Genomic DNA, 15,541 nt, shown 5'->3' on the forward strand with positions numbered 1-15,541 from the left:
ATACCTCTGAGGAGGTGTAGCTGGTAGTGTGACTTCTTAGCGACGTCGGATATGTGAGGAGAGAAGGAGAGTGTGGAGTCGAAGATGACCTCGAGGTTTTTTGCCTTGCAGGTAGGAGCAGGAAGAGGGCCCAGAGAGGCCGGCCAGAGAGCTGCAGGGAAGGAGGGAGTGGGAGTGCCGATGAGTAGAATCTCAGTCTTACTGGCATTAAGGCAGAGGTCGTTGGCGGCACACCATTCCTGGATAGCAGAAAGACAGTCAGAGATGAGGGAAGGAGAAGAGGAGGCCAAGGGTAGCCTGAAAATGAGCTGGGTATCATCCGCATAGCACTGAAGGTTGGGGCAGAGAGCAGCGATGCAGTGGGTGAGAAGTGCCAGGTACTGGTTGAACAGCCAGGGAGAGAGGTTAGATCCCTGGGGGACACCACAAGTAGAGAAAAAGATGTCAGAGAGGAAAGACCCCAGTTGGACCTGGGAGGGTCGATTGGAGAGGAAAGAGGTCAGCCACGCCAGAGCCTGACCAGTGATACCCAGGTTATCACGGAGACGGTTGAGCAGGATGGTATGGTTGACATTATCAAAGGCAGAAGAGAGATCAAGCAAAATGAGGACACATGGAATGTTAGAGTCAAGGTTCGAGAGCAGGTCCTCACGGATGTTCAGGAGAGCAGTTTCTGTGCTTCTGGCAGCTCTGAAGCCAGACTGATGGTCATGAAGACTACCAACAGATTCAGCATGGAGATTAAGCTGGAAGATGGCCAGTTTCTCCAGGAGCTTGCCTAGGAAGGGAGTAATAGAGATTGGGCGATAGTTAGCTGGGCAGGAAGGGTCGGAAGAGGGTTTCTTAAGAAGGGGGTGCACAAGGGAGTGCTTGAGAGGGAATGGGAAGACTCCAGAGGCGAAGGAGTGATTACAGAAGTCAGCATGGGCAGGAGCCAAGGAGTCGATGTGGTCCTTGATAGTTTTGGAGGAACAGGGGTGGACCTGTTTTGACGAGACGTTCATAGATCGGACTTGTCTTGAAACCTCGTCAGCAGAAAAAAGGGGAAAGGCAGAGAAGGAGAGAGGAGGCGGTGGCTGCAGAAGGGCCAGAGGAAGGACAGGGAATAGAGGGGGGGGGCCATAGGAGGAGAGTGAGGACAGGATGTCCTGAGTTTTTGAAATGAAGTGAGAGGCCAGTGCCGTGCAGAGGGCCTGGGAGGGGACAGGAGAGGTAGAGACAGCAGCAGGGTTGGCCAGCTCCTTGCAGATTTTAAAAAGTTTGGCCGAATTGTTAGATGCTGCAGAGATGCGGGCTTGGATAAGGGCTCTCTTCTTGGTGAGAACGGAGAGCTGGTATTGCCTTTGGAGCAGGCGACAGGCCAGTTTGTCAGAGGATGAACATGAAGCATGCCATTTCCTCTCTGCCACCCTGCACTTGCGTTTAAGGGTGACGAGATCCGAGTCATACCAGGAGTTACATTTGGCTTTGGGCTTCAGGCGGATTCTCATGACAGGGGCAAGGATATCAAGAGTATCAGATATAGCAGAGTGGAGAGTGGAGAGGGCTGTGTCAGGGTGGGAGTCAGCCAAAGGGGGAGGAGAGGGAGAGAAGGTGGCAGCGAAAGCCACAACTGACACGCGATTCATGGGTCGGATGACCGAGAAGGAAGGTGGCAGTGATGGGGGTGGCTTTGCCTGTGGGGCAGGGAGGGTGAGGTGGGAGGAGAGGAGAAAGTGATCACTCCAGGAGAGAGGAGTGGAGAGAGGGACAGAGAGGGGAAGGTCAGAGGAGATCAGGGCATCAAGAGTGTACCCTGCAGAATGAGTCGGCCCAGACGGGAGAATAGAGAGTGAGAACGAGTCGCAGAGGTCGCAAAAGAGTCCAGAGGGGGAACAGGACGCATCCAGGTGGATGTTGAAGTCTCCAAGAAAGAGGAGTTGAGTGGTTGAGGACAGGAGTGAGGAGGAGAGGTCTGCCCACTCAGAGAGGAAGGAGGAAATTTGACCAGATAGCCATTTGCCTGGAGACGATCCATTTATCTACGCAGGAGTGAGAGTCATGGACAAATAAGTAATGCATGTATTCTCATTGGGTTTTGTGAGCTTTCCTCCTCACATTTTACAAGGCATATTTGTCGCTTAGGTCGAAAATCGCCCTGGCTACGCTGCCCAGAGGCCTTACCCTATCCGAGGATCTATCAATCAACAGGTCAGTAACAGTATTCAGGACCCACGCCATGATTAGTGCATAATCCAGGAACTCCTGTATCTTAATGGAGATGTTGTTAAAAAGAATACAGTCATCTATATTGGGTGTATTTAGGTTGACTAAGACTATACGATGGCCAGAGAAGCTTCCTGCTAGGATAACGAACCTCACCTTGGGGTACAGTATTGCTTTATGTTGTTGAAAGCCATTGGAATTTTGAATAATGGTTATGACACCCTGAGAGTAAGGAAGACCATTTTGTGTGTGTTCTAGATCACCAAAACCTGGCATGCCCCGCTTGTATATGGTGCTTCTCCTGCAACATCATTATGCTGCTCTGATGCCTTTTTGGATGAGCCGTTATCTTGCACTGCTTTATGGGATTATTTAGATCACTAACATTCCATGACAAAAGCGTGATATTGACCTTACTGGTTAATTCGAAGGAAGGCATGACCACTATCTGTGTTGCTCATGCACCCCGTGGAGGGCAAAACTTTAGCTTCTTTAACAATATTGTTACAGTTAATACAATGGAGGCATGGAAATGTGCCTATTCTGTTAGTACCCTCCTGAATCGTATGTCCAATGTTCATCACAAATCTTTCATGTTACTGCTTCTCTTGTAAGCAAATGTAGGTCATATATTCAATAACTACCGATTCTTCTCATTGTAAGTCAGAATATGTCAATGTTTTTTTATGATTTTTACTCAGATTTCAGTAATATTTATGGTACTAGTGTTCTTTTTTATTTTTTATTTTACATATTGCATTGAGCACAGACACATGTATGCTGACTAAGATTTCAAACGCAAAAAATGAACAGTCTTGGGCTGATTCCGGCGCTCCTCACAATATTCGAATAAAGTAGATGCAAAGCCGCGTAACAAAGGTCTATTACCCTTAGACTGTAAAGGGAAACAGTACTGAAAATATTAACTAATTAGACCTGAGAGTGTTTCGCGCTTTGCATTCAAGGTATCCAAATGGTCCACCAACACGAAAACTGAATTACTCGTGCATGTAGGTGTCTGTATCAATTGTGCTTTAAGAGATGAGTCCATCGGTATCTTAGCCTAACTTAGATTTGAAGTCTTACATTCATGAAAATGTCCTCTTAATCACTGTTACTTCACAGTTTAGGATTCCATTTGTTAAGTTCATGGGTGAAACAACAGTGATTAAGAGGGCACAGACCTATAACAATTACCTTTGTGCATCCAAGTTACTTAACAAATGGAATCCTAAACTGTGAAGTAACAGTGATTAAGAAGACAGCATTTTATAACAAACTGGAATTCATTAAGCTAATGTGAATCTCTCTGTGATGTAACAGGATTCATGTTAACAGTGTTAATTTTAGAACAACAAATTGGAACCAAATGTACCAGAACCGTAAACATGCAATTTGCTGTTTAACCTGCATAATTACCTGAATGCACACTATTGTCATTTTTTATTAAAGTATTCAGATTGGGAAAAATTACAAACTGTGACGTAATAGTCTCTTTATTTTCATGAATGTAAGACTTCAAATCTAAGTTAGGCTAAGATACTGATGGACTCATCTCTTAAAGCACAATTGATACAGACACCTACATGCACGAGTAATTCAGTTTTTCGTGTTGATGGACCATTTGGATACCTTGAATGCAAAGCACGAAACACTCTCAGGTCTGACTAAGATTTCAACTATGATACTGAGATATTTCTTTTCTTGGATAAGGATCTTTATTGAATAATAGTCTAACCCCACTGTTTAATGCGAGTCCGTCCTGAAGAAGGGCCTATGGTCCGAAATTCATTGGCCACGTATTCATTGGCCACATTTTCCTCAATGGCAACATTCAGACTTGGCTCCGCCTGCCAAAAAGGTATATAAAACATGTTTTGGAAACCAACCAATGATGCATGGAAGCTGCGTCTGCCGCATCAAATACATTGTTCGGCAAGTGGAATTTTGTATGGCTATTCTGACTGCACGATAGGTGAGTGAGTCCCGGGCTCTGTCAGTAAACAAACCTGTAACTGTTTCCTAGATACACAAATTTGTGATGCTGAAAAACCCATCTTGTAGCCCATAGGTGGTTTCTGGTGGTGCTAAACAAGACAGTGAATTACAGATGTGCAAGATTTTATAATTTCACATGAAATTGGTGCATACAAAAATAATTTAAACAATAGGGAAATATTTTCTCTACAAGGGAAATTCGAATGGAAAAATTCACCAAAATGTTGAGCTTTAACATGTATAACAGTTTGCTGAAAAATACACTCAAATGTCATAAACCCATGGCATACACTCACATGCCACACACTCCTTTGCCAGATGCTCACATACCAAACACTCATACGCCATACAGTCATATGCCATAGACTCATACGCCATACACACATACGACATGCGCACACATACAACATAAACACATGTAACATAAGCACATATATGATAAACATATGTGCCAAAAACTCACACGAAATAAACCATACAATTGCACACCCTATGTAATTCAGACATACTATATACACTCACACGCACACAATTCATACAAATAGAGCATAGGCTCATACACCATGCACTCATACTCAAATACACTAATACACCTTACACTTATACAACACTACCAGAGGCACACAGCTCTCTGCCAAATAAAAAAGAACGGCTGGATGGATTTGCACCAAACCAACAAAAGACACATCTACCTACTGTGTGCCACTCCTGAAACAAATATGAAGCAAATCTGTCAGCGGTTTGGGATGTGCACCTCTTCAATGACTGCATATTTTCCCCATGGGGAAGCTGCTGCAAAACACTCCCTTTTTCACGTTTTTGAAATATTACACCATTGGGCAAATTTGCTGCAAACTTGGGGGGCGTGCCAAAAAACATCTTTAGAAAGGTTCATACAGATGCATCAAATAAGTTAAAAGTTATTAGCAGTAGAATTTTCAAAAAGGTCAATGAACCTTAGGTTTAAATTTATAACTATAGTGCGGCGGCCATTGTCCTAAAATATATGTATATTTTCTTATAACACCCTTTCCAGTGATCCGTTGGGCATCAGCAAAGAGTGTAATAGGAATGACTTGCTATTAATACATGTAGATTACATTTAGTTCATTAAACTGTGTAATGATAATCTAGGACTATTAGGGGTACATTTGTATGCAAGGGGAAAGAATTGGTATTATCATGAGTGTAATGGTATCACACTCTTGGCTCTCTCGCTACCTTTCTCTCTCTCCTTTACCCCTTCTTCATTTTATCTCTCTCTTCACTCTCTCACTCACTCAATCAATCAGTTTTTCTCTCTCTACAGGTGTGATCCTTTACATACTTCTTGTGGGGTATCCCCCGTTTTGGGATGAAGACCAGCACAAGCTGTACCAGCAGATCAAGGCGGGAGCCTATGATGTAAGTAATAAACCTAGCATGATTCCATGAAATGGTGAAGTTGACTATTCAGTGCAAGATCAAGCAGTCTGTACAAGTGACTTGAACACTACATGGATTCCAACTCTCCATAAGAGATGTCTGTCACTGACCTCATATTTTGTTGTTAAGAGTTTCTATCATTCAGTAGCCAGACTGTCTCAGAGTTTAGTTGCTATGCAGTACCAACCTCGACTTCTCAAATGCATTTGGATTGAATGTCAAATTCTCAGTCTCTGGAATCATGTAGGCCTACATAACTTCTACACGCAGATAGCATTTTGCAAATCCCAAAAAGTGAATCTCAATTATATCAAGGAAAATATTGTGTTTTTATTCTTAATGTGTGTGTGTGTGTGGGTGCGGGCATGTGTGTGTGTGTGTGTGTGTGTGACAGGCAATGGGCCAAACACAAAAATGCCACTAACAAAAGCATTAATAAGGGCTCAAACAGGGAAGCTTTTAACCAAATGACCATTGTCAGGATGGTGATTATCCAGGAAGTGGGCAGTGCTCCAGGACAACTTTAAAAAAAACAGGCTCTCAGGAAAGTTAAAGAGAGGCCAAAAAGAAGTTCTCCCAGTTCAGTAATTCGGGGCACCTGTCTCTCCCAGCAAGTTAACATAATGACCTCTATGTTCATAGTGTTGAGTTAAAGGGGTTCCTATACCCTTCTGCTCTGGCCTTCTTGGGGGGTCTTTCTGTTTGGTTCATAGACTTTGTTTAAGGGGTTCCTGCACATTTCTTCTCTGGTCCTCATGAAGTCTCTTCTCCTTGGCTCTAAGTTCCAGGTTTAAAATTTGCAGGACAATTAAAAGTAAAAAATGTCTTTCCTGTATCCTTACAATGCAATGGTTTTTCCTTCTAGGGTCAACAGTTTGTTGTTAACAAAATAAGTAGATTTCTCAGTATCTGGGACTTGCCTTCTCCGAGGATTCGTGGATAGCCCTCAGCAATCCTGGTATTCACAGGGACGTCTTTCCTTTCTTACTAACCTTCTTCCTTGTCTTGCTATTACTAGCCGACTCTTCCTCCAGGATCTCTACCTTCTGCACCGTGTTAGGGAGAATTCTCATTATATGGCTAATTTCCCTCACCTAGTGAGTCCCGCAACAGCTTTGCTGGATTTCTGGAGTTTATTTTTTCCACTTGGTAAGAGTGTACCTCTTTTTCCCACTCTTACCTGTGGTTTGCCATGTGTATTTCATCTGTTTTTATGATTGTGGACTCTGGAGTACACCAATTTAGCAGCCCCCTTCTTTTGTGTGTTACCCAGCACCTTCAGTGCAGTGACACAGGGTTGTCTTTTAGACTTCCCACCGACTCCATTTCTGAGGCTGACTACAGTCCCCCAGAAAAGGGTAAAGTTGCCATTTACTTTACTTAGTCAAAATACCACAGATCCAGTACACCCCATCTTACATGGAGTACTGGAAAGGGTTAATCCTTAGCCCTTTTTATCTGCACCTCCTAGAGCATTGTTGCACTCTTTTAACATTTAGACTTGGCTGGTGGCAGTGGTATCTACCCTAACATGTCTACTGGGATTATACTATACAAATGTGGTATTGTTTTAGGCTATTATATTAGCCTCGAACATAAACCCGCTTGACCAGATACTCTTTCTTTTGGCTCCAGTCGAGTTTATTCGCCATTTCTTTTTGTTTAAGTCCTTCTTGTGTTTTACTTTGCGCGGCAAACCAGGTTTGCCTTCTTTGTTCACTGTCTTTTGGCGGGCTTCTACCAAGAAGCCCTCCTCTAGGCGCCTGGGTGTCTAGGTGGTCTTAATGTGAGGGAGGGTTGTAGTCACCCCCTGCACAGGGTATCCTAGGAAACCCAAGTCGCACTTTGCCATGATTGTCTGAGGTGGTTGTCCGGGCTGGACAACCCCCCTGCTGCGTGATTGACAGCCAGGCTGTGTGAATGGGGAATTTTCGCATAAAAGGCAGGACTCTTGGGCTGGAAGTCAGAGTCGCCACTGGAACTACAAGGAACCGAAGAGAAGCGGAGAAGAAGACGGCTGCTGCAACTATCCCGTCCCGGTGAAGCCCTGCTGCAGTCCTCAGCTATCTACCCTTTGACGACCAGAGAAGATCCAGTCCGGAGTCTTCTTCCCTTGAGCCTGGTGGGGATAACCAGCTCATCTTCCACAGCCAGAGGATCCTCTTCTTGGTCGAAATCGCTGCACACTGCTGTAGTGGTCCGGATAGCCATCTGAAGAGCCTCTCCTGATTTAAGGAGTGCACCTTTTATTCACTGTCGCTGCTGCCGGCTTCATCCCTGTGTGGTGCAGACCCCTCCAGACGTCCTTCTTCGTGCCGAAGCTCCAGGAACCGTGGGTCTGCAGGAAACTACCAGGAACACCTGCCGTGGGACCAGCTTCATCATTGAATAAGGTACTGTGTTCTGCTTGAGGAATTAGGGTGAATCCCTTTTCTCCTCCTCCAAGGCTTGTTCTTGTCTTCCCTCCTTCTTATACATTTTGCTTCCTCTATTGACAATATCTAAGTACTCCTGGCTACTTTGAATCTTGAACTGTCCGACTGTGTGATCCTCGACAACAGGAACCTGGTTCCACTTGACAGTGGCTCCGGCCTATTGACTCTTGAATTTCTCTCAACGAGTGTCCTCTGATTCTGTCTGCCTTGACAAAAGTATTGCCTATGATTTTTGCCCCCAACTCTCTCTAGTTAACTCAGGTGCTAAGTGTGTTTTTGCCCTGGTAACATTTCTTGCCACGGATAAGCATATCTTTAGTAAAACCGAACTGACATTACTGTCAAAAAGTGATCACATATGTATTTCCGGTAACGTCTTTTGTTTCACAACACCGGTCCGTTAAAACATAGGGTACTTACCTTGAATTATACTGTGCTAAGTGGATTGGTTGGTTGTAGTGTATTTTACGTGTGGTTTTGAATTAATAGAAGTGTTGTGTTTTAACAAATGGTTTAAAAATAAATGTACTTATATTTTTTTACCTGAAAGCTTGAGTCAGTGTTTGCTTGAGTCACAGTCATTGTGGTCCCTTTGTGCTACTGCTCATATACTCTTGAGATAAGCCTGGCTGCTCCGCTACTGCTACCACTTTAACATAGTAGTACAGGGTTGTACCAAAGGTGAACTTGTATTACCACTTGTAGTCTTAATTGTGTGTAGTGGTCCCTAAGGGCACTGCATAGGATTCTGCCTAACACACCTCTATGTGCTCTACCTCTATGGGAGCCTCTGAATCTCAAGTGCAGATATTTCTGGGCTTGGGAAGCAGGTGCTGCAAGTCCCAAAGTCCTGGATGTGGACTCGGCCAGCGTGATAGGAGAGAAGTGTGGTCAACTACTATAACTACCCTTCTTATGGTTTCTTTGCACCTTTCATTCTTCTCACCAGCTTGTACCCCACGCCAGTGGGTCTCATGTTCTCTCAACCAGAATTGGTGCAGCTCTTTTAGTAACTGTCTCCCGGCCCGCCATCCCTACACAAAATCCTCTTTCTGGTCTACTGAACTTTGTCCTGCTCTCCACATCTGAAGTCTACTCCTGTGCCAACTCCTCATTCCTTTCCTCCAGTTCCTTCTTCCTTCTTAACCACCGTTTTTCTCTGTGTTTGCCTGTCCAGTCTTTGTTTCCTTCTTTGCTTACTGTGCACCTTTTGGTATTTTCCTTTTCCCATTGACAAATCTCTAAATAACCACTATATTTCCAAGATTCTTCACACCTTTGGGCACCTTCTGCTTTGTATTCAATGTTCCCCAGGTCTTTGCTATCTCTCCCACCTTCTTCGTCCCTCTTGGCACCACCCATCTTTTAATAGCCCCTCTCCAAAACACAAATGTCTCTTGCATCTCTCTCACCCCCTCTTCATTTTAATCTCCTCTGCTCACTACTGTCCATCACAACTTCCTCACCCCTGAGGGCACCAGCCCTTTCCTCAAATATCTTCCCCAATTCTCAACCACCTCTCACACCTTCTCTAGCCCTCTCATTGTCACCCTTTCTCAGGCCACCCTTACTATATTTTGTCATTACTCCCTCACTTCTTGCCGGCACTCTAGTTCATTTGGCCCTCAATTAGGTCTCTTGGGTCTCTCCTTAAGCTCACAGGGGCCATTGTTGCCCAGCCTTCTGAATAACCGTTCTCCTGTGCTCTCCCTAAGGCATGCTCCAAAACAACATCTGTCTTCTGTCCCCAATATGCAAGTCCTACTCCAACTCCTTCCAATCTCAGATTGAGATCTTGGGTTTTTATAGGGCTTTTGTCCTGCCTCCCGCTATTCCTCTGGTGAAAGGAGACCCAAGTGTGGTTGGTGAATTGGGGAATGACTGTTGGGCTCTGCCCCTGAGGATTGATTACAGCGCTGGTATGGGAATTTGATTTTCTCTTCACTCCACTTTGATGGTTCTCTTCTGCCTTCCACACCCTGTCCCTGCCTTCCAGCCTCTTTCAGGGTTAAGGGAACTCAGGTGTGCAGGCTTCATATGGGGAACTTGGGAGTTGTAGTACTTTGGGACTGCTGGTCTGAAGTTTCAAGAACCCTGCTCCCCATCTTGAAGTTCTTAATTCCCTCTTCGTCTTTGTCACTGATATAGCGACTCAATGGTGTGTCCCATCCCTGATTATATCTTCCAGTCCTGAGTTGGGACTTTGTGCTGGCTATCTCTGAGACATTGTGGGTATGCAAATTAGCACAAAAGCAAGCCATTTGCTCCAGAAAATTGCCTTTGTCTTACAGGGCAGTGTTACTTTATACATGATATGATATGATATGATATGGCATTTGTAACGCGCCTATGCACAAATGTTTCAAGGCGTGATGAGGCAAGGAAGGGCAACAGAGGGAGGACAGAGACAATGATCGTACTAGGCCGAGTGACATTGAGATAGCGCAAGTGCGGGGAGGAGGGAGTGGAAAGTGCCAGGGGAAAGGGGAGGGGGCAGTGCTGTACATGGGATCAAATCAATAACAAAAAGTGCAGCCAGCAGGTGGCAGGTGCAAGGGTAAGTGCAGACAGCAGATGTCCAAAAGTGCAGGTAGGGGGGCTGTAGGGTTACAGATACAGACCCAAGTGCAAGGGTTGCCGGGAGGCAATGTGGGTGTGCAACTGGGTGGGTAGGGACCTGGGCCCAAAATCAGAGGGTAGCCTGGTGACCAGTGCAGTATCAGACAGGAAATCAGCAGGGGAGAGGAAGAGAGAAGGCAGAAGCAAAGAAGAAGGCCTTGAGGTGCTTCCGAACTGGAGATGGTTCACCTTGAGTTTCAGAGAGGCAGGGAAGCTGTTCCAGAGGGTGGCCCAAGTCGAAGAAAGAGATCTACCACTCGTTGCTTGGAGAAGCAACTGACCCTGAGGGAGTTGGAGGTGGAGGAGCGAAGAGCTCGAGTAGGAAGGTATTTACAAAGAGAGAGTTGGAGGTATTGAGGACCCAGGCCCCAGAAGGCCTTGTGGATAATGCAGAGGGTCTTGAACTTAAATCCTTGCAGCCACTGGGAGCCAATGCAGAGATGTCAGTGCTGGAGAGATACGATCCCTGGGCTTGAGGCCAAGGACAAGTCTTGCAGTCCTGTCCATACCTTAATCAACTCAAGTCAGACATTTCTCAAGACAGCAGACAACTACATACCTGTTTTGTACCCTTATTAGGGATCATCAGTGTAGTATGGTCTGACAGTCATGTGGTTGGTGCATTGGGGCATGTTTTACAAAAACCAGCCAAATTATGGTGGGCTTAAAAAGTCTTAAAATAAATGGCCAGCTAGAAACCTCAGGGTCTTCTATAACCCTTCTCACACCTTCTCTACTTTCAACCTGAAGCAGCGGCTCGCCTCAACGGGGAAAATCAGATACATCCTTCCTTTGAACACCGCCGAGATTCTCTTAACCATTAACCATTATTTTCTTCTCAAAGCATGCTCTTTGGTCTCCCCAACTATGTTCTCTGTCCTCTCGACAAGATCATTAACTTCGCTACCAGCCCCTCTTCGAACTCCCTCACTTCACAACTACTTCCCTGTACTGTCACTAAGCTGAATGAATCACGATGCAAATCAGAGCCAGATTTAAATGTATTGTCCTGGTTCGCAAATCTATCCACCGTAAGGCACCACTGGATCTGTCCTCCTCTGTCCAACTCTAGAAGCCTTCTCATAATCTCTGCTCTCGCTCCTCAAATATCCTTGTGGCACATCGCCCTCCCTGCGCTTCCTCTTGCTTCTGCTTTTTCTCTCACCTTACTCCCCTTACATGGAGTTTTCTTCCCGCGGACCTACGAGAAATGGTCCACACCAAATCTTTCAAAACCATACTAAAGCCTGCCTCTCATCTGCCTTCTATTTCTAACATTTTCCATTGCGTCTTACCTTCCTTTGTACCTCACTTTCTCTGCTTCCACTCTTGAACTTCATCCATCATGTTCACAACCCTATTACAGCTAGCTGTACCGCCTACCTGCACTTCAAAATATCTAATGCTGATAGTCCTTGATCTATGTAAGCACACCCATGTATTGCGTTCCATTTACTCCCCTCCACAACGTGGTCAGAATGTCACTGGAACTCACCCCATTGTAAGAAACTCACTGCTTCCCATCAAATCTGATTTCTTATCTATTGTACATTACATGATGCACATTTACATTATGTTTAGAATGCCTATAAGCATGGGTAAGAAACTCAGGATATGCTCTGAATGTGCAGAAGCACAAGGAATATGCTCAGTATATTCACACACACGTACATAAGCACACAAATAAACACACAAGCACACGCTTAACATAAAAACAAAGGAAATCAGTAAAAACATATTTTAAATAATAAGCTAAAATTACTACCTATTAAAAAAAGTCTACAAATGTTGGGAATTCCAGAGTTCAGGTACACACAGTTCAAATGTAACCATATGTAAAGTCTATAATGGCTGGCAATGGTATACTCAAACAGTCAGTGCAAGTGAGCTATCTCCCTAATACAAAGTCCATCACACTGCTAATTCTCATAACACCACTTCTTCACAACACTTGATTTAAATATTAGGAAGCTCACATCCATGGTATAGTTATTGAGTTGTGTGCAATACAACAGCTGACCCGAGAGATAGAACACACCCCATCATTCCACAACCTGCTGACACTTTCCCAATGGATGGATCCAATGACTTCTGTTAGTGATGTCTGACCAGGAGTACGCACTGTTATGCCGAAGACAAATATAGCTAATTCTATTACAGAGAAAGGCCATTTAGAATGGATTGTGTCCTTCCACGTATTCCTCATCGTATGATATTCGTATCTCGCCAGCTTCGCTGCTTCGGAAAAGAAAATGTCGTGGTGGCGATGTCCCTCGACGGGCTCCGTACTGTGTCGACGTCACCATCAGTATAAGTAGCTTGTGCCGCCCCTGTTGGATTTATTTCTGTTTTTCCAATTGCTTCGCTCTCGAGTTAACGGAGCGCTTCAAAATTTTCTTCGAGAAAATGTTGTCTTCTTCTACCCCTTCTACTCCCAAGAGGGGCTTCAAAAAATGGATCGACTGTGGATCGAAAATGTCGATTACAGACCCTCACTGCGTTTGTATTTGGTGCCTGGGTTCGGACCATCATACCGGCGACTGTGGCTCCTGTCAATCGATGACGGAGAAGGCTCTTCGTGAGAGAAAAGGTAAACTGGCGGTAGGGGGGGAAGCTTCCAAGGCCTCTTCGAAGGCCTCGTCAAAAAACATAGAAAGTCGGGCAAATCGAAGGATTCGGATCGACGTAAACATCCCATGAGATCTTTATCAAGTAGTAGATCGAGACGTTCTTCATCTTCTTCAAAGAAGATGAAGAGGAGACATAGATCTCCCTCCTCTTCCTCTGATACGTCTACCGAATTGGTAAGATGTCCGACTAAGTTGGATTCCCCAAGGAAAAGGGATGAATTTAGAAGGAAGATGATGAAGGTCTTTGAGAATGCAGCCTCGACCCCCTCAAAGAAACCTCAAATGAGCCAGACCCCGGTCGCTCCGTTGGACGACGCAGGAGAGTCAGAAACTACTGTGGAAAGATCCAGTATTGAGGGTGAACCTCGAAAATCTCGACCCGACATCAAATTGCCGAAGGTTCTTCGAGAATCGAGTGATTCCCCGACACCGACGAAGAAACATAAGTCATTGAATGCCCTCGACGACTTCGTCGGCGCCATCGACACCGAAGCCGATGGAGTTTGTGACACCTTCTTCGAAGACGTTATTAACGCCTTGAAGACTCCTTCGATTTCTATGAGGCAGATTCAGACACAGGAAAGGAGATTTACTCCTTTACCTAAATCAAGCTTTTTTAAGTCTATGGGCCTCATTACACGGTAGGCGGTAGCCATGGCGCTATTAGCCGCCGCCGGTCTATTCCGGCCTTTGCAGGACCGGTAAGTCCCCATTCCGGGGAACCATTCCCCATTCCCATTTGAGCCCCCATAGGGCTCAATGGAATGGGGAAGGAGTTAATAACGGTACCGCAATTTGCGGTACCGTTATTAGCTCTGAGGTCCCTCAGCGGGAAATGTCCATAACGCCTGGGCAGACCACACATTAAGGACGGGACCCGCTGAGGGACCTCGTTGTAGGGCGGTAGGGGATTACCGGCACTGGTGCCCTTACCGGTGCCGGTAATCCCCTACTGCCTACCGTGTAATGAGGCCCTATGTCTTCTATCTTTGAAGAGGAAAGTGCCTCAGAAGACGTTTCTCCTTTTGGAGTACAGTTTGGAACCAGAGATGTGCCAGAGGAATTAATCGATGTAAAATCGAAAATGAGAGACCTGTGTGATACCCTTCACTCTGCTAGTGGCATTAATACGGCAACAGAGCTAGAATTTACAAAACCTGACCCTGCAGAACATGCAAATTCAGGGTACAGGAGTTTGATGAATAGGGTTGTTGAATACATGGGCTGGGGTAGATCCTCACCCACATTTGATCAGGATGATATGACTGATATCCTAGACCAGTGCTCCCAGAAGGACCCAGTTCTCCCTTTCCATAGGGCACTTCAGAGTACAGTGGAAAAAAACTGGGAGGCTCCTGAGACTGCTTCTGCTTTTAATAGTAACTTTCCCAAAAAATACTGAGTTTCTAGTAGTGACCCTGATTACTTAAAGAAGCATCCCACGCCTGAAAGTCTGGTTATTCAGGTGGCAACTTCATCAAGACAAACAGCCTATCCATCTATCCTGCCGGATAGAGAGGATAAGAAGGTGGATGCTTGGGCCCGTAAGGTCTTTACCTCGGGTAGCATGGCTCTCAAGTCAGCAAATGTCACCTGTACCCTGGCCAGGTTTACCCATACCCTGTGGAACTGCATCACAGGGGCGGCTGATCATATCCTGGAAGGCGAGGAAAGGGAAGGCTTCCTGAATATTGTAAAAGATGGCAAGGAGGCAATGGGGGAAAGTCTCCAATCTGGTCTGGATACTGCTGATAGCATCAGCAGATCCATGGCTGCAAGCACAGTGCTACGCAGATTTGCATGGTTGAGGAAGTCGGGCTTTGCACAAGATGTGCAGGCCAGGCTACTCAACATGCCTTTTGATGACTTGAGGCTGTTTGGCAGTAAAGCTGATGAAAGCTTAGAAAAACTGCAGACCTCAAAAGCGGCGTGTAAATCTCTTAGCGCCTCTATGCGACAGCCTCAGAAACCTTATTCGGGCTCATCTTCCTGGAGAGGTCGTTCTTTTCGATACTACTCCTCTTTTGGTAGAGGAAGAGGACAGGCCATTCAAAGAGGTAAAAGAACTGTCCCTTGTGGTGGACGAGGAAGAGGTGCAAAACCAGCCTCAGGAACGGCATCTTGGCCCTCAGCCGCTCCTGCAGCCACCTCCAAGTCACTCTGAGGCCCTATCACACAAGACCCCGGTGGGAGGCAGAATCTCACAGCATCTGAAAGAATGGCGGGACA

At 45.5% G+C, this 15,541-nt stretch overlaps 1 protein-coding gene across 21 annotated transcripts in view; it reads left to right on the top strand.

Annotated features, from left to right (window-relative positions):
• Window positions 1–15,541, top strand: part of CAMK2B (calcium/calmodulin dependent protein kinase II beta) — a 1,630,344-nt gene that overhangs the window by 873,752 nt on the left and 741,051 nt on the right. For all 21 annotated transcript variants that reach the window (XM_069618980.1, XM_069618981.1, XM_069618979.1 and 18 more), the window contains exon 9: window positions 5,513–5,607. In XM_069618980.1, coding sequence (XP_069475081.1) covers window positions 5,513–5,607 — 95 coding nt within the window. The remainder of the gene's footprint in view (window positions 1–5,512; window positions 5,608–15,541) is intronic.

This window comes from Ambystoma mexicanum, chromosome 10 (genome assembly GCF_040938575.1).
Source record: "Ambystoma mexicanum isolate Mex_15411 chromosome 10, UKY_AmexF1_1, whole genome shotgun sequence".
In the NCBI taxonomy this organism is placed as follows: domain Eukaryota; kingdom Metazoa; phylum Chordata; class Amphibia; order Caudata; family Ambystomatidae; genus Ambystoma; species Ambystoma mexicanum.